The sequence below is a fragment of the Thunnus maccoyii genome, chromosome 9 (assembly GCF_910596095.1).
Source record: "Thunnus maccoyii chromosome 9, fThuMac1.1, whole genome shotgun sequence".
In the NCBI taxonomy this organism is placed as follows: domain Eukaryota; kingdom Metazoa; phylum Chordata; class Actinopteri; order Scombriformes; family Scombridae; genus Thunnus; species Thunnus maccoyii.
The window spans coordinates 27,812,091-27,832,865 of record NC_056541.1 but is presented as its reverse complement, the minus strand read 5'-3'; the positions used below and the strand labels follow the sequence as shown (position 1 = coordinate 27,832,865).

General features: G+C 39.0%; 1 protein-coding gene across 3 annotated transcripts in view; it reads left to right on the top strand.

The window, feature by feature from the left end:
- The window catches only part of galnt9 (polypeptide N-acetylgalactosaminyltransferase 9), a 97,027-nt gene that overhangs the window by 68,964 nt on the left and 7,288 nt on the right, over positions 1-20,775 (top strand). For all 3 annotated transcript variants that reach the window (XM_042420042.1, XM_042420041.1, XM_042420040.1), the window contains 2 exons: positions 16,673-16,858; positions 18,799-18,936. In XM_042420042.1, the coding sequence (XP_042275976.1) occupies positions 16,673-16,858; positions 18,799-18,936 (324 nt within the window). The remainder of the gene's footprint in view (positions 1-16,672; positions 16,859-18,798; positions 18,937-20,775) is intronic.

Sequence of the window (20,775 nt, the reverse complement as noted above, 5' to 3'; positions counted from 1 at the left end):
TTGTCTTGACTACTAGTCCACTCTGTTGGCCACAGAGTCTCATCCCTGGTACACAACTGGTTCAGTTTCTCACAACACAGTAGAGCTACAACATTGGAGGAGTCATCTGCTCTCCATCAATACAGCCTGTGTAAAGGTAACAATAGCATTGGATATTGATCTGGCATTTGTCTTTTTCAATGCCTGCATTATTTAGCGGCCAAATCAATCTGTTAGGGCTTAATGGACTCCAGGTGTACTTACTCCATGGTTCATTACTGTATGTTCGAGTCTGCATCAGGGAAGCGAGACAAGTGAGAATTGATGCAGCTGCAAAAGTTCTGTACACAAGAATCGGATCAGGTATTGTTTCAGTGAAATTACTGCAGCTATTGAACGACTTACTGCTAACATATGGCGTAGTGGAGCAGCTCTGCATATGCTTTGTATTGTTTTACTGTAGGGTTTGCATTCAATCAGCCGACATTATAAAACGTGTTCATGATTTGCATTTATGCATCGGTGCATTCCATGCATATATAATTCAAGACTTATACTGTCTCTTTATCTTAGGTCCGTCTGATCCAGGCTGTATTCGTAATTTAAGCCTCAACAGATTGTGTGTTCTGAAAACATACTTTATGTTTACCATTTAACAATGACATGGAGCAAACTCCTCAGCCTGAAATGGCTTTTGAAAAATGTCATGACTTCCTGAGCATCAGCATACCTGGGAGAGTTTCTGCTTTGGCGTTCAGAGCCAGAGGGACAAGTAATTAGACAGACCTTGTCAGCCTGCCTATTATCCATGTGAATCATAAACTTCATTAAAAAACCACTTTCAAGAGTGACTGCAGATACTCCCACCTTAATTTGAGCACTTTTTGACAAGGTAATTAAGATAATTTGAGATGAATTGTGCCTTCACATACCTCTTCTATTCAGCACAATTGAAATTTATGGAGGAGCATCAGAAGCTCTCTCTGTAGACAATATCATCACCGGGAAATATAGTAACTTTTAACAAGCGCAGATTGACTGATCCTACTCATTGGTTAATCTTTTCATGTAATTGCGTCTCTTGGATGTCTCAGACTTCGGCTAAAAACTTGAAATGATCTGACATGGCCAAAGATATTTGAAGAGTAGTTGCACGCACTGATTTGGCTGCAGCAGCAAATCGACAGGCATGTCAAAGATGAAGGGCAGCAACTGGATGGAATTAGCTTTCGACAGGCACAGTGAAGGGGCTCTGTGTATATATCTGTCTCTCCATCAACATCCTCCATTTTATGTATGTATGGGAAGGAGAGGCAGGAAAAAGGAGGCATGAAATGAAGAGATGGACCATAGGGAGCAGTGACTATCCAGCCTCTCAGTGGAGGAGGGAACCTTCAGCATGCAACCCTTTGAAACATCAGTCATCATCACATCATCAAGACTTGAGAGGAAGGGAGTTGAGGCGGCCAGCATGGCAATGTTTCTGTCCAGTCTGAGATATCAACCTAGTGGGGAAACATGTAGAAGCTGTTTTTAGTAGCAAAATGTCCACAGAAAATCATCAACTGTTGACCAGGCTCAGTGTATTGCACAGGGAACAAAACAGTTAAAAACTAATGCAGGTGAAAGTTACTGAAAGCTGCAACATAAATCATATTTGTATTATAAATACAAGTTCAGACACACTGTGACTCAGGGACTCAGGGAACACTTTGCTAGATGCTAAGATTTCTACATTTCAGAAGTCATTTTGTTACCTTCCTCTTGCACACATGCACTCTTGTTGGATCTCTGTCCTAATTACCGCGCTTGTTTGTGCTTTTGTAAAAATGTAAATGTATTATTTATGGTAATTATAGGCCACTGTGCAAGAGACGCGTCAATGTTGCATTTCCTCCCTTGCTGATAGAGGTCGATAAGTCATAAAATTACTTAATGCACCTTTAACTCTTCAACTGTCAGTGTGAGATGAAAACATTTTGCTTCATCACATGAAAGAGAGAGTCTCTTCAGAGCTTTGATATATACACAGATGTCTATTATTTGAAACTGAATAACGCAGACTGATAAATCAGGGTGAGTTTGCAGTTCTTGATATTCTTCTCACTCACACAGCAGCTTTGAAAAAAGGACTTGCTACCATGTGATATTCACAGCTTTAAGATCTGGAAATTAGTGTTGGTGTGAATAAACATTGCAATATAGTGACACCAAAGCTGATTCTAAATAAGGATAAAGGTTAGCACCATGTCTGTTCTAGTATTATGTTTCTGTCTCTGTGTTGAAGAGCAGTTTTGTCAGTACAGAACTGGGTCCACTGTACCCTATAAATTCTTGATGCTTGTCGAAATGTCTTGATGTCTTTCTTTCCATAACCTTAAAAAAAGATGAGAGAGGATATAAACACACAGTGTGGTTGGGTTTGCTGCACCCTTAATCAGCATTTGCTGGCATTTCTTTGAAACGGGTGAGACTTTTCGGCATATTATCCTGCAAAAAGGTATCCCTTGGGTATAGAGATTGCAGCATGGAGAGCATTTCAATTAAAAACACGGATGTGTAAAATTCCCCAGACGCAACAGAGCGCACACAACTCATTATCTCAAGTGGATACAGCCACTCTGTGGATGGCTTTCTTCCAAGTAAATTGTGAACATTTCAGTATGAACTTGAAGGAAGTCTTGTGACACAGGTCTGCACAGTGATCCACCCAACTTTACCAGAATAGATAAAGCATTTTTGTTTTGGGTCTACTGGAACTGGAGTCTGGCACCAGGATTAAGAACTTGTAATTCTGTTTTTGGTGGCTACAGTTTTTTTTAACTGAACCTGAACTTTAGTTTATGTCATCTTTCATCGGTAGAGAACAGAAATGTGACTGAAGTCTAGCAGCTGACTACGTACAAATACACACTCTCTTTCAGTTCCCATGTTGTACAGGAGCAGAGTGCAGAGTGCTGGTGTCTAACCTATTTTCTCTGTGTGAGTAGATAGAGATAAATAAGAAATGCACTCAATGTGGTCCTATCTGTATTGTACAACCAAGAGCATTTATACAATTCAATGGCCAACATACCAAGGAGACTTTTGTTGCTATTGATAATGCACTAGCTCTCTGTTTTTCTTAACACCCGGGAAACTAGCTGAATGCTATTCAGCCTCTGGTAGGACTGAAAACCAGCTTGGCTGTGGTACCTAAGCACCAGGACTGAGAGCTGCTGGATTAATGCATGTGCACAATCAATTTTGAATGGAGCAGTCACACTGCAGGATGATGATCTGTTCAGGTTCTGAAATGTCACTCGCCCACCAACTGGGTCTGTTATTGAATAGCCACAAAATAAAAAGGAAAAGATATTTAGGTTTATTTAGTGAAATTCTTTATATTTATTATTATTATTATTTATTATTTATAAGGCATTTTTTAAATAGACAGAAACAGAGACTAAATAGAGTTGCCCTAAAGTTTGCATTATCACCAGTCACCACACTGGCTGAGAGGAATACTTTATAAACTTGCATGTTTGAAAGTAAAGTGATGAGTAATATAAAGTTAATTCCCAGTGTTCCGCCAACAGTGCAGTAATGACACAGTGGTAATTATCTTCTGCTCCATATGGAGAGGAGCAAATGAAAGGAAGAATTACTGCATTTTTATGAAGTTTTGGAAAAAAGTTTTATCAGGCAGGTAGATTGACAGTCAATTAATGCCACCCAGTGAACCAGAGAGACTACAACATTTCACTTTTCGATGTGACACCTATCACAGCCTTTTTGTTGAAATGTGAATAGCTCTCAAAGTTTTGACCAGAATGAGTAAAGTTCAGACAACTTGAAGAGTTTGACTAGTGGATAATTTGAGCTGCGGTGTGATGAAAAGTCAGCCAATCAACAAAATCATGAGGATTCATCCTAATAATGTCTGGACCATCTTTCATGACTCCAGAGTGATTAGCTTAATCTGCAAATAAGGATGAGCAACCTAAAGTAAAATAAATTAGTTTTTCATAACTATACTGTATCTACAGAGATACTGGCATTGATGTCTCATGTGTCTAAATACCGTGACTCCAAAATGTCAATAATCTGATGTGTGTGATTGTGCATAGGAAGAAACCATTAGCTGAGGCATTGATTTCTAGAGCAGAATGGCAAATGTCACTTGAATGTGCTGGTGTGCACAGTACATAATGGTAACCTTGGAAAAAAAACTGAATACATTTGGGGGGAAAATCTATCTAATGACACAGTTCCTGTTGAGACCACAGCAAAAATAAAAATATTCTTAAAGGACAGGTTCACAAATTTTCAAGACTGTCTTAAAACTGCAGTCAGAAGCCCAAACAAACATCAAAATAAGTTTTTCTTGCTGTAATCATTCCTCCTGTTCATACTGACCATTAGAAGATCCCTTCATAATGCACATACAATATAAGTGATGGGGACAAAATCCACAGTCCTCCTACTGTGAAAAATTGTATTTAAAGGTTTATTTGAAGCTACTATGAAGCTTCAGCCGTCCAAATGAGTCAAATCAAGTAGATATCTTTCAATGTTACAGTCTTTTTAGTGCCAAAGTCCCTCTTTTTGTTACTATATTCCCACTGCAGCTCAACAGAGAAACACTGTCCGAGGAAACACAAAGAGGGAATTTAATGCTAAAAAGACTGTAAATGTGGCAGATATCCACTTGATATGACTAACTCACACTGCTGAAGCCTCATATAAGCTGCAGATAAACGTTTAAATGCATTTTTGCACAAAATGACTGATCACACTGTGGATTTGGGCTGCAGATGATTACAGTGAGGGAAACAAACAACCCTTTCAGTGTTCATATGGGCACCTGACTGATGTTTTAAGACAGATTTGGAAAATTTTGAACCTGTCAAACACCAAAACGACAAAAATATATTTTGATGCAAAACTCTGTACCAAACGTTAAAGATTTCCCTGTGAAAATGTCCCAGTAGAAGAAGAAGAAGAAACATCAGGACGCAGTTCTGTGTGTTTGTGTTGCTGACAGCAGGAGTCTTCTCTTCTCCTTTTTGAAATGATCAATAAACCCTGTGAATCAGTTGATCCTTCAGTGTTCAGTAAAATAGGTCCAGATAATCTGCCTTTTGCTGATGTTCAAATATCTTAACACCCATCTATCTATCTCTTCGTGGCTGAGCTGTGTCGGTCTTGCACACAGAATATCTGAGAAACGTGGAGATGAACTCTGGTTGACCCCAAGCTACTGCCACACTCATTTGGGCAAACCTGAGGCCTCTGTTTGTCACTGCAGGATAATTTCCTTTTCCATGTCTGTCAAATACCTCAGCTGACTAGTAAGATGAGACATAATATTAAGTCTGCATGACCTCAGCCCACCCTTTCATCATTTCAGTGTGGGCTCTATGCTGCTACAGAGTCCCTCCCCTCTGTCCTATTTTCCATTTTGACCACTCACTGAGAAAAAGACTAATTGGCAAAATCATGCTTGCAGTTTCAGTAAAGGTTACACTGGTGGGATATAAAGGCACAGACCATAGTATACTCAATAGGTCCAGTCTGTGATATGTCTGGTCAGAGGCCTAGAATTCCTTGCATCAATAATTTCAAAGGACACCACTTTAGAGAAGTAGCCTAATTGTGTATATGTCTAATTTGCACTTCCTATGTGACTTCAGTGTCCACTGGATGCGGCTTCATCGTGTTTCAGTTTTGCCTCAGCTGCCGGAGACAATCCACTGCCATTGTAGCCATTGCTGCAATGGTCACCCGGTCTGCATCTCACTCGCAGCACATGCATGGCTCATTTCTCTGCTCTGCTGTCTTTACGCACCCGTCTGTTTTTGTTGGAGCAACTCATGTCTTTGAAGTGTGAAAATCACTGTCAATGTATATAAATGTTTATATTTGTTGGCAATTGACACAAGATTAATATTTAATGAGGATTTTCACTTCTCCCTGACTTCATCTTCACACATACACAGCAAAACTTGTTTTTCATGACATTGTCAGACATGATAAACAAAAATACCGACAACAGCAGTGCTGTGTGATCGGCTATACTGACATCTAAAATGAGTGGTCATAGAGAAAATTAGAGGTGCAAAAATGTTGTCATATTACAGTATAGCTGCAAAGCATCTGTTAAAACCATCTAAATGAATTGCAAACATGAATTCAATGTGCTTGTAAAACTCTTAAACTATTTTAGAAATATGGCTGCTGAAACATTTTCTGTCGACACTGAAACTGAAACTGAGCGGTTGTGCAACTGGAACCCAACGCAGCCAGATCCAATTTGTTTTACTTCATGAGATGAAAGTCTGGAAACCACATAAGCAGTCAGTGAACAACATGGAAGGTTTAGATATTGTCAACAATGAGCTACACTATTCATAGATGACAACATAAAGTTAAATGGATAATAAATGTTTAGTTTAGGGCTTCTGACTGGTTTATGGTTGATTCAGCCACCTGCAAAGTACTTCTGATCTGGGCCCACTGATTATTATTGGGCTCCATTATTATTGTTCAAAATGTTATCCAGAGGTTTCATAACCTGTGATGGTCAATCATCAGTGCTGTCATGAAACTGGTCATCCACATACCTGTCATACAGTAAGCCCCCATGTCCCGCATTCCTGTTTCCTGTTTTGCTGATGGTGTTGTGTAATGGAGCTGATGGAAACCTGTTTACTGCTGTTAATAGCTTTTATGCTTTTTATGGCTGATGTTTTGTGTTGCCCCGTGGAGCTTATTACGCAAATGGTCCAGCTGCAATCAACTAACTGCATGTACAGCGACAATTAAATTAAATTAGCAATTACATTACCACTACATCAAAGTGCTCTGTGTTAAGTGAAGGGTCAGTGCCAAAAGGACTTCACAAAACGTAATCCTGAGGACCTGTGTGTGGGATGTCAAACGAGGTAGAAGATTAAAACAATCTTATTTGGTATTTAGATTTGATTATATTTCCATAATATTACAATATTTAAAAGGTACAATTTGCAAATGCTGTATGTTGCTCCCAGGTGAAGCACTGTACCCTGTTTTTTTTTTTTTTTTTTAAATTTTTTTTTTTTTACTTCTTACTAATCTGACTGAACATTCATCTGAAATTAATTGACCTTTCTTCGTGATGGTGGAACATTTATTTTCTTCAGGATTGTACATGTTATATGATCATTTATTTCAATAATGAGGTGTTCAAACTGGTCACTAAGTACAGTAGAAGTTAAATTATCTTATGAATAGAAAAGCTCAGTGTAATTAGCATGAATGGCTTCACCTATAGTTCAGTGATTTGCAATATGGTAACATGAAGCGAGACCCTGTCGTTAGCAAAGGTGCTCTCAGCATGGAGTTAATATGTTTCCAGACTGAGCAAAAGAGCACAAACATCATCATTATTAGGGGGGAAAAAATCTGACACTTGGTCTGATTTCCTTTGCTAACGCTATGACTAAAGCCTTGGTTATAAAGATACAGGCTGCAAGTGATGAGCAGTCCAGGAATGTGACACACCATTTCAGTCAGCAATCTGCTGAGCGCCACCTGTTTTTCCTCCAAGTCATCAGATCAGTGCTTCTCTCATGTGTTGAAAAAGGTCACATCTGCATTGATGATCTTCAAAGACTGAGTTGACTCCCTGCAAATGTCTTGTACCATGTTGTAACATTTAAGGATTGTAAATGTGGTATGATAATTTATTTCAGTAATGAGGTGTTCAAATTGATCACTAAGTGCAGCAGAAGTTAAATTATAATATGAAGTTAAATTAAAATCTTCTCCCCTGTTGTGTAAGCGATGGTTTGTAATTAGCTCTTCACATCAGCAGATAGTCTCTTAGTTCAAAGAATAAAGGTTATATTGTAACTAAATGTTCTCTATTGTCTGTTACACATCCCACATCTACAGGGAAACCTGTAAATTGAGGGATGGTGAACTGTGTCAACAATGGCTGGTAACAGTTTAGCTAGCAACTACAATAAATGTAGTATATAATATATTTGCATACCAAGCAGTTGACAGGCCCTGCCAGGTCAAGACCACAAGCAGATGGGATAAGGTTGAGTCTTTGGGTTCAGACAAACAAACACATTCTCCTCATTCATTTCAATGGGACCACTGCTATGACTGTAGAGGCTCTAGCCTTTAACCTGGCTCAACTTTTGCTGCAAGGCACTTTGTTGACCTATCAGACATGTGTAAAGCACATATGTAAGCACACATTTCTGGTAGATACCTTGTAATGAAAATTATGTAATTGTACCATAATAGTATCATAGCATTATTAACAGCTGTGCAGTGTTTTAGCCTCTAATAAGTCTTGAAAAGCATGGATATATTACTCAAACTGGACCAATGCAGCCTCTATTGTTTTGTGTTTTTTAAAATCAGGGTTATTTTTGGTTCAAACACCCACGTATGGAAAAACAGTAGGGTCAAGTAGTTCAGAACACCAAATCTCAAACAGAATTTCTGACTAGTGAAAGAGTCTGTTGAAGGCGGTTGGAGAAGTAACCACCATGCTCATGTCCACAGTCAGATATCAACAAATGCAAACACTGCAGTGGATGTAATAATAATGTTTATCTCAGTGTCTTTCAGAAGAGCATCACAGATAGAATATTACATCCAACATGTAGGGGCACAATTACATTCAACCCTGTAACTGTCATCTTGGAGGTGTCCAATTTTTCAGCAATCTATACATGTACATAAGCTGTGGAGGAGATATGGCTTTTCTGATATAATGTGATTTTTGCATCTCAAATACTTTTGTCACCATCACGCATGCTCATACTTTGTACAAACACAGATAATCAGTCACACTGACACTGAGGGATATCAACGATCAAGTTAAACCACATAAGATAAACACACAGCCTCGCAGACTCTGCCTACTGTCAGAGGTAAACAGAGCTTAGCATGTATGTAAGAACCTACAGCAGCTCATTTTAAGCAGCCATGCTCTCTTTTTTTCCAGCACTGACACAGTCTTGGTGTCTTTTTCTTCCATTGCCCTAAAAGTAACAGCTTACAAAATTGGCAAATTACATCACATTGTGCTTGGTTTGATATCACATTAAATAGTTTCTAGCAGATTACTTAGCATTTGATTTATAGCACACCATGTTGTGACATATCCTATATTTCCTCTAATATTGGCCGGGGCCTTTATTTACCTCAACTGCTGAGGGTAGCAGTCCTTTATTGGAAGCAGGCTTATTTTAGACATAGGCCTTTATCTCTAATTCCCTCTGTTTGATAAGTATATTTGCTCATATTTTAGTATGAAGCCTCCATTCTGATCTGCTTCCGTTTGCTCTATTAAATTTTTGTTACTGCATTACCAGTAATCCACTTACTCCAATGTGCGGAACATGCGGGTAGCATGCTCATGGATGTATGCTCGCTGGCTTAGACAAGTTCAACTGGTTACCCTGGTTACCCATGCTCATGTAGTGTCGCTGCCTTCATTATTAAAATATGCACCATTATCCCCATATTTAAATGATACTGCGACTCCTCCATCCCTCTCCCCTCTCTGTGATGGTCGGCTAGAGGGCTAGTCATAGAACTGGAGTTACATCCAGGTAACTACTATTTATGCTTAACTGGCACCAGGAGTCTATCCCCCCTTGTTTTTTCTCTGGCCTGTTTTTGGGGCTGGCCTTTATTTGTTCATGTCAAATTTGTGCTGCTATATGAAAAAATAAAAGAAACACCTGACATATTAAAATATATGGATGTAAATGTGAAAATAATCTGTCTTTCTTGACACCACATGAAGAGTCATTTGATGCAAAGAAACCTTAGCCTGTTTCACAAGCCTAGTTAGCTTTTAGGTTTCTGACCTTCTGGAAATAGTGGTTGAGAAAATATTGATCTTCAATTTGCTGTTAAGTGCCGGGCAAACTGCTAACTGCAATTACACATATACACATTTTCAATTATCCATGAGTGCTCCACGTACATATCCACAAGCACTTGACACGCATAGATACATTCCCACACATATACCCTCACACTCACAGTATTGATTTTAAAGAGGAAACCTGGAAAACCAAAGAAAGACGGCATTACACAGGGCTTACTATCGTACAAAAGGTGATGTGTGGAATCTGCAAGAACAAAAGACTTACCATTAAATTGGTATTGCACTTACACCTACATAAATGCATCAACCATGAAGGCTATTGTGGAAAAGCAGCACTTGTCATGGGCTGCAGCAAAGTAGGTAAAGCTTACTTTAAAAGTACTAATGGATTTTTTTAGGCCAGGGTCACTGTGGTTCATCAGCAGTGAAGATGAGGGGTCAGTCAGTCAATGAAGGTGTTAAAGCTTGGGTCAGCTCTGGCAAGCTACTCCACTACTGATACAGAGGGGGCAAAAAAGGGTTTCAGGATAAGAGAAAAACAGAGGACAGATGCCTCAAATGCCTTTATTAACATACAATTAAACAAAAGCTTTAATACACCCTTGAGCATTACAGAAACATGTAAATTATGATAATTGGGACTTGGTAAATGTTTGATAGTGTCTCATTTCCATGAACGCGGCACACTTGGCCATATGGCTCAAGGCTGATTCTACTGATTCAAACATCTTGCTTGCCCACAGGAGCACAAGTTGGTACAGCTTACTCTGGTGATTTGATTTAGCGTTTTGCTATCTTAACAAGTGCTCCGCTTGTTTGAACACTGCAGGTGACAAAACAGGGTTGAAGCCAGATGTTCCTAATGTTATTTTGTAATCATTTTAGGGTCTAGTTATTAGATAACTGGAGCAATATATAATCTAATACTGTTACAATTCACATTAAACATGAAAACAGACTATCCTTTACCACCGCTATTTTCTGTAGCCAGTTCAACATACTCAGGGGCAGATTTACGAAGACAACAATGAAGCACAAATGTGTTTGTGGCCACATTGTGTGCATATGTAGAACCTGATTTACTAAGGTAGCAGCTCATTATTCTTTCAGCTCCTGGAGTGGTGGGATTTCTATAAGTTTGCCAAGTTTAGAAAATCAATGATAGTGTAATGATACTGATGCATCAAATAATGTAGTGACAGGAAAAGATCAGTGCAGTTGCAGCCTGAAGTGTATTTACTTATTATTATTATTATTATTATTATTATTATTATTATTATTATTATTATTATTATTATTATTATTATTATTATTATATATTGTCAAGTTAAAGTTTAAATTTAATGGATACAAGCCACACCTCTCATCCACTGTTGATTTGGTACTAATTTTTAATGTTCATTCATAATCCTCGCTCCTTTTTGTTTTTAAGAACTAAATTATAGTAGTAAGATCAATGTTTTCATTGGTTTATTTATTTTGGGATAACTGATGCCTTTGACTGCTCAATCTGCTCACATTAAGATTTCTGCACAATAATCTTAAAGTCGTATTTTTTAAAACCTTTCTTGTAAGTCCTGTAAATACCATCTGCACTGTCATAAAACCTGCATCCCCGAGGTGGAGAAACTTCCCTTCCCTTTGCACATTGCATGACATTAGTAAATGCAGTAAAATTCACAATAAACCTGCAGTGAAAATGTGTCCTCTTGTTATTTGTGTGACCCTCCCTTAAATGCTGATGACATAAGGAGAGAGACAACTTTCAAACAATTGCTAAAAATGCAGGCAAACCGTGACTCAAGCCTGGTGTGACTGTAAAAACTGTTAAATACACCACATGCATCAAATCTGCACCTGAAAAGCCTTCACTCTATAATGAACCACACAGGAGGGGGAGAAGCGATCAACACCTGCACTTTTGGGTATCTTATTGTGGTTACAAAGGTGGTGTTATCCAAGTTCAATGGCACTAACCAAAGCAGCACAACTAAAGGAGTAAAGAGAGGTGAAGAGTTTGAATAAACCACTCCAAACATGCTTCTTGTGCACATGCCCTCAAGTTCTGGGAGCTGTATTTACCACTATGGCATTAAATAAACATGGTCAGCTCAATGCAGGCTTTAACCCTGCTTTGGACGTAATTGAGAAAATTGTTTTGCAGCAGTATTCTCCTTTAACACCATGCAGGGGGTCTCGTTTTGGGTTCAGAGAGAAGTTAATGGATCAGAACATCTGGTGCCCGTTGTGGTGATCGTCATTAAGAGACTGTGGGTGGCGGAGGCTCTGCAGTTTGTACAGCTTGGAGGACATTACCATATGCTGTCGCATTCTGATGGCATTGCACGAGTGTAACTGCTGGGCTACTTTCCCACCACATGGCATGGATTTGCATACTGTATATCAATGAAGGATGCTGTTTTGCAGAGAGTTTTAAAATTCATATCTTTGGCTGCACTCTGAGAAATGACTGTTTTACCACCATGTGACTGCCTGCCACTATTTCCTTACCTTAAATATGTTGGTTGAGTGTCAGAACATCCCTCAGTCTACTATCAATCAATACGTTCTGCTGTGATGGATGTTTTTCGAGATTACATAAAGTATATTTACTGCCTGGCTTTATATATCACTCCCTATGCCATACGGACAGCAATCAGATATCAGGGTTTTCTGGTTGTCATGGGCAACTCTCTGAGGGCTTTTGTATTTATGGACCATAGGCTTACAGAGACATTTATCACACGTTTTTTTCACTCAGTTCAGCAGAATATAATGGAGAGTAACACCAACTGTAATTGCAGCATCAAGTAAATGTATGCCATGCCAAAGATAAATTAGAAGGAAAAGTTGATATGAGAAATTATTGTAAAAGTTATTGTAAAGAATGATTTGTACTTTTTCTGTGTAGTGCTCATTGTGCATACAAGACTAGAGGAGAGAAATATATCTATAGATAAATAAACACAACAAATAACAAAATAAAATAGCTCAATACAAGGATATAAGAAAAAACCTTAGCATACACTATAAATATAATAAAATATAAAAATAGGATAGGATACTATTTACTTTAGGCAAGTATGCAAAGTTGTTTAAGTTTTAAAAATGCAATGAGGTAGAGTATAAAGATGTGCAAATTCACCATGAGCAAAGTTAGTGAAGGAAAAAAACAGAGTGGAGTTTGGTTGAGACAGAAACTATAAAGATGAGGGTTCAGAGAGGTCTCCGTTAGACAGAAGCTGAGCCAGTCTGTTAGAGAAAGTGCTCCGCTGTCTGTCTAGTAGGTAGTGAAGAGGGTGGTCAGGATTATCCAGAATGGATAACACTTTGTTCAGTGTCCTCCGCTCCACCACTACTTCAGAGGTGTCTGGTTTGCAGCCAATTAAGGAGCCAGCCTTCTTAATCAGTTTGTTAAGTCTGTTGGTGTTGCCGGCTCCACTGCTGCTCCTCCAGCACACTACAGTGAAGTACAGTGCACTGGTCACAGCAGACTGGTGGAAGATTTCCAACATCTCGCTGCACATGTTAAAAGATCTCAGCTTCCTCAGTAAATAGAGTGTGCACATCCCCTTCTTATATACAGCCTCGATGTTGATCCTCCACCACGCCAACATCCTTTCCCAGAATACACAGGGGTTGTGTATTCCTCTTCCCTCTAAAGTCGATATGTGACATTTGACATTTAGTATCAGATTTCTGTGTGTCCATGCAGAATCAGACTTTGTGATTGATATTTGTTGTATGTTTTACATTATGAACTTGATGTGACTGTTAAAGACACATTCATGAGGACGCCTTTTTTCTTTTACCTGTTTCCCTTGGCAGTTTTTCTATTTATTTACTTTGTTCACATGTGGCAAGGTGTGAAGATGTGTTTTTTTTCTGCTTAATCTCCTGGGCTTAAGCATCAGAGCTGCAGCAATAAGTTGTTAAGATGTCAAATATTTGTCTTAGCTGCCTCTTCGTTGCAAGTGCTTAAAAAAAACATGCATGTACAAACATATAGTACAGTTATGATATGAGTATTATTTTTGATTGGACAAATGTAGGCTATGCATCATGTTACTTAAAAATTATTTTTCTGCATTTATATTAATTGGGGAAGACTTTTACATATAGCCTTTACATCCTCATGTCACCAAAAACAAACAATAACAACAAAAAAACCCCCAGCTGTGTCTGTGTCTCTCATAATGGCGCACTGTCATGAAAATGTAGTACACTGACAAAAAGTTGAGTTCTTCAGGAAATGAATCAATTTGCAAGCTAAACAAAAACATATTTCACTCAGGAGAGACTAATTGAAAGGTGTAAATAGTAAAGTGAATTTATTTGACATTGTGTGCACAACAGAAAAAGTTAGTGAGATGTATGAGGAGTCTTTGGTGATTAGACCCCATAGTGATGTCATCATTTTATGGAAGTAGTCACATCATTATTGTCAATATATTGTTTAGACACCAGTGGTGGTGAAGGAGTGAAAAACAGTCTAGCTGAAGATCTGGAGCGGGACCCCTGATTAGCTCACTGGAAGGACCACTGCATTGATATGACCCAGAAATGACAGCTGACAGCAGAGGAGAAAATTTTTTTTAAAGTTTGACAGCAACGACATGATTGACTCAGATGTTGTGGCAAAATCTAATTGGATGAAATGAATAGTGCAAATGCCCTCGATCAACTGAATATGAAAAAGAGAAAAAAAATCAAATCAATTTAAAAATAAGCATAAAGATAGTCTTACTGATTGAACTAATGCTGAGCTTCATTTTAGTGTCTGTCTCATTGAAGCTGTCATGCAATTCAGCAAACATTCGCTTCATATTCTTCTTTTTGTTACCTGTCTTTATATTTGATAAAATTAACATTATGCCATTGAATTTCAGGTTAGTGTTCAGTTTCATTAAATAATATAAATGTATTTTTTTAATAGATCAAGAATAATTTATGATACTTTATTTGATAATAGTGTGTTTGTGTGTGCATGCGTGTAGGGGGGTTTGGTGGGTAGAGGGTGGGGTTGAGGGTTAGGGGTATGAGTAAGGCTGGGGGCATAGGGTGTGAGTGAGAGGCAGAAATGTGGGCTCATAAACTGAACCCTCCAATGGGCAAGGAATTTCCCCACATCCTCATCATCCTCGAGGAAATCCTGCCAGTTGAGCCCTGCTTTCTTCCATTTGGTTTCAACATCCTTTGGGGCGATTCTGAGGCTCAAGTTCACAATGTTTGCCATGAGACCAGACATTATACAAGGAACACGGTCCTTGATGCGGTTGAACAGCTCTCCCATGGGGATGCCTCCCTTGCATATCATCGGGGACATGATTTCTGCCATGTGCAGCCAAATTTCAGGTACATCTGTTTCCGTGTACTCTGACAACTCAAGGATTTCCTGCAGACCTTTCAGGCACTGCAGGCTGGGCAGCGTCCCCGCCACATGCAGCTGATGAAGCAACAGGCCCATGCAGTTTCTAGAAATCCTGCTGCCCTCAAGTGTTGCGTCCAAAGCATTTTTTACAAACACTGACCACACTGGAGCACTGTTCAGGTTTGCCACATGCTTCTCTGCCTCGGTCACATCATCACTTTTTGAGGAAATACTGTTAGCTCTAGCTGCTTCTCCTGTGACTTTCAATCTTCACAGTGATTCTGCTTGAACTCTTGCTGGCAGTGTCCGAGGATCAGAGTCAGGAAGGTGACTCTCACAGTTTAATCCTCTGTGGTCGGGAGTTTCACCTGAAGAGCAAAATACAGAAGAGACTCTTGTTAGGACTTTAATCCTTTTGGAAACCTGAGAAACATTTATCATCCCCTTGCTCTGAATTTTTAAACGATTTCGGTTTTAACAAATAGCAGATTGTCATCAGGACATTATTTGGTGTTCTCCCTGCTACTTTCAAAATATAAAGGTGACTTCATCGCCTTTGTAGCTTTATTGGCTAGAGGTGTCAAATAAGTCAGAGGTAGTATTTATCTACTTCCCCCCACATACTAAATTCTTCTAAATTAGAATCAAGAAGACTCAAATTAGAAAAATCAGCTTAACAAAAATGATCACCCAAACTCTGTTCTCCATCCATTACAGTTTACAGACCAATTTACAGGTTCAGTTTCACCCACTGTACTTAAACATAGTTGGCTTTGCACACAGCTTTCCTGTGCAATGAGGGATTATTACATTACAGCTACACTTACTTTTGGTTTTAACTTGACATAAAGTGGTTAAGTAATCTGGTTAATATGTTGGCGTGTTTACAACCTGTTTGATTGACAGCTTGTCCTTTGTTGCAGCCATGTTGCTTTGTTCCAAGGTCTCAGGATTTAAACTCTAACAATAAGATTCGAGTTGTAACGAACCAAAAAATAAAAAGAACTGCAACTGCTTTAAGCTTGACTTTGTGTCAGGTACAATACAATGGTAATAAGTCTGAGTGTGTCAATTTTCTCAAACCACTCCTGCAGCATAATCCATTTCTTTATCAGTGTGCTCATTGTGTTCCAAAGTTTAATATTTTGGAGTGGTGAAAGACTGCTTTTGCTTGTTGTTAATGAATCCATAAGGGTGATTAATTCATGAAAAAGAAAAAGGAGAAATTTAATTGGCATGTTTTCATATTTGGGCCTCGGTAGGCTCGATTTTGAGTCAAAAGGCTTGGAAGAGTTGTGATTGTTTTATTTCCACTGCAAAACATCTGCATTTCTATTGTATATATATATATATATAAATTTAAATAGAACTCTGTAAAGAAATTCCTTTTGAAAATCCACTTTTGATTGAAACATGGACTCTCTCTTGCTGTTGTCTAGGTGTGGCAGTGTGGTGGGAGTATGGAAGTCCTGCCATGTGCCAGAGTGGCTCACATCGAGCGCACCAAGAAACCCTACAACAATGACATAGATTACTACGCTAAGCGCAATGCCCTGCGGGCTGCTGAGGTGTGGATGGATGAATACAAATCCCACGTCTACATGGCCTGGAACATTCCCATGAATGTAAGTTCTTTTCTGTCTGAGATCACTCCCTCACTCAATCCCCTAGCTCCCGTTGCCCCCTGTACTCCATTCTCACTTGCTCATTCAGACATGCAGTCCGGGTCTCAAGAGACACAAGTCAATAGAAATTCAAAATTCAGATTTCTTCCCACTTGACCTTGACACTGGTGGCAGAATAAAGGCAGAGCAAAGAAGCAGTGGAGTCTCACTCCAAACAGATGAGAGAGGTGCACCAAGTGAATGAGAGGAGCCTTATGTCCAATCAGTCCATTTTCATGCATGTCACTTTAGCTTAATTGCTTTCAAGGGTCTTTTGAGATGGGCCGCAAAATAATAAGCTACTTTCATTAATAAAGAGTTTAATATTGAATCCTAATTGCCTCTTCAGCCATGCAGAATGAGATGATTGTCAGTGAAGGACATCAGAGAAGACCTCTGAACACTCCCCAAAACATTACACTGCTGTTCATAACAAAATTATACTGGGCAGTGTAGCAGTGACACGGAGTTGTGATACGCTGATGATGCCTGTGTGTTGTCTAGAAATTTGGCACAAATACCATTACATGAGAACTCACTAAATGCAGGTAGGAAATGCCAACTGGGGAAATATGTGTGTGCCATGTGTGTGCATTATGGAGACATGTTGGGTGGGAGGGGGAGCAACTTTGACAAACTAGCCAATCAGGCCACATCCCTTCTCCAGTGTAATTACAAACACAGTGGCATGGCACGTTATTACCCCGGCTGTCCCGTGGCGCAGAGTTATTTTGTGTACAGTACAAAGACATAATGCTACGGTTATTCCATCTACCCCCTTATTGTGTAAGGTACCCACTGAGAGCACAATTACTTTGGTGAGGGAGGGCTTTATGATTCACCACAGTGGCCAGCCCCAAGTCCAATACCAAACAACATCTAGCTGGAAATTAAATGCATTTGTTAGTGTCGTTTTATGGATACAAAAAAAAAAAAAAAAAAAGGAAAGTGGACATTTCCAATTAGAATTAATTATAGACAGATGTTGAAAGCAGGTTCAGCAGCTGGCTGTAGCCTCCAACAAAGAGGGGGAAACTGATGAGTAGTATTTGCCTGGAAACACTGTCCGGTAATAATACAACTGTGTGTGTCCAGATATATGTGTGTATGTGTCTTTGAATCAGTCTTTGTCAAGGGAAGGCCATTGTTGTTTCATATGCATGTACTATATATTTACTGTGACCAAACAGGGTATGTGTTTATTTGCATATTCATGCATATTCACACAGTGTACTGTATATACACATACTGATATACAAGTATTATTAAGCTACATAAATTAAATGGCCTAATATTTCTTACTGAATTATTAGGAGAATAAAGCATCTCTAAGCCAGACAACATGAAGATATATAGTATAAACAATGTAAAGTCCACAGTGGCTGCAGCCCACAAACACACATACTAAGCAAAAAGAGAGGCTGCACAGTTTATGCAAAGTTTTTGCACACTGTGTAGTGCACGCACTCACACACACACTATTACGTTGCTATGCAACACAGTGGTGGTCAATGGTCTCCTCTGGAGAATGAGTTGCAACCATTAGTGAGTTTGTTGTTGTATTCACCTGTCTGAGTAGCATTCTGTGAGCTTTGTGCATGTTGAAGTCCTCCACTATCTACTCTATGCTAAACTTCTTTGCTTAGTCATTCTCAGTGTATAATATAGTTTGAGTCACACAGTCACATCCCATAGTCACAAGTGTGGCAGGGATTGTCAAAGACATAAGAAAGGTCGTGCACACCTCACTGAAGGTAGAAGTTCCTAAGTGATCATAGACAAATACAAATAATATGAAAAACATAAAAAAAAACAACTATCACAGTAATTGTAGTGTAAATGTAATTCATAATTCTAATTAAGAGTTATTTTGTCTTTGTTTTTTTGCAATTTGCTGACAGAACCCAGGGGTTGATTTTGGGGATGTCTCTGAGCGTTTGGCCTTAAGGAAGAGACTCCAGTGTCGGAATTTCCGCTGGTACCTTGAACACGTCTACCCAGAGATGCGGATCTACAACAACACCATCACATATGGCGAGGTGAGAAAGATACTTGCTAACAGGATTACTGGCAATACTCAACATGTAAATTCTACTGTATCATCATCTGTAATTCTATTACAGAGCTGTGGTTTAAAGAGAATGCATACAGGATGGCAGATAATTTGATAAATACACAAAATTTTATGGTGAGAACTACTAGCTGTGCATTATCTGGATCTTTTTTGTGGCAGTCTTTATTGAAAAACATTTGTCTGCAGCACAGCTATCAGCAGCTAGTGATATCTCTTTAGTTGGAACAAAACTATTTGCATATATGCATTGATCAAACACAAACTGATGAGTACAGATAAACAGTCAGGCATCATCACAGTGACAGGCTTATACTCTCCACATTAAAGATTACACTTTAAAGATAATAGAAATGAATTCACTATATCCAGTTTAAGGTAAAGGTATCTTGTTGCTATAGCAATGCAGCATCACCACACAGGATTAGACGCAATTTCCTCATAATGAGTTTTAATTAAACACTTATTAGTTTTCCATTCCAACTTGATTGTTTTGAGCATGGCTGCGCACTCAGCACAGTGGGGGAAGAAAACAGGATTATGACAGGTTGAAGAATTGAACACACTCCAGAGTCAGATACTATTTTGAGGTATGTAGAGACACAAAATTTTTACCCATATCAATTTCAACAATGGAAAATGGAGGAACAGAGGAAAATCTAAGTGGTCTGCAAATGCAATGTCAGAGCACATAAAATTATCCTCAAGATTCATCAAAGCTCTGTGATTTTACCACTGCCTTTGTTTCCCCTGCCACTTGTTTTGGCTCTGGCACCCAGCTAATAGATTCCTCAGAATGGCAGCCACTTAAGTGGCACTATTTCAGATCTGTCGACACGCTGGGTAACAGTTACCTTGTGTTGCCACATGGCTGCCACAGCGGAAGTGAGTCTCATCTGTCACTGAGCATCAGCGCTGCACTCGGCCATGCTGACCAGACCAGCAGGGTGGAACCTTCCCTGACAACAGCACATGATAGATATGTCACAACCTGGAAATGAAGCCATACGCATTCAAATCACACAGAACCGAAGCTCATGCTCAGTGCACACCACCATCTTGGGGCCTGGAGGAGAGGCAGAGGCAGAACTGGGACTGGTCCCTGCATGATGATATCCTATCATGGCCCAGGCATCACTATGGGATAATAGAAATCACTGTTGTGTGAACAAGCCACAATGGATCTGGTAGAGAGGAGGCAGTGTAACATGCACGCAGGAATGAAAGTGTGGGTCAGTTTCAAGGGAACAGAGCCATCCCAAATAAACAAAGGCAATTGATTTGCTTTCTGTTTAAATTCTGCAGCAAATGTAACTACAGCAGGACCACCTGGTAGGCAAGATGTACCTTATGAGCAGTTGGAGCAAATCCTTCAACACCATGTTACACCAGAGTTTGACTCCTACAAGCTTCAATACTGATACATATTTTCTAGGGTTGAAGCAAGTTGTAGCTAATATTTAAGGATAAAATTCAGGATATTTAAATTTTACCACTTTCATGTAAAATATTTTATATGTTCAAGATTCAGTGTTTCTGGTGATTTTTTTTAAATTAATTTTTAATTATCTTATCTCAGTTCAATTATCATCTTGGGGAGGTGTAAATTGAACAGTTTTTTCTATTAAAAGCCATGCTACTGAAATAACCGAATGAGAGAAATGAGATCCTCCCCTCCATCATAATTTGTGCAATAATTAATGTCCAATTTTAGAATTCAAGGCATAGTTCAACATTTTGGGAAATATGTTATTCACATTCTTGCCAAGAGTTAGATGAGAAGATCAATACAACTGTAATGTACACT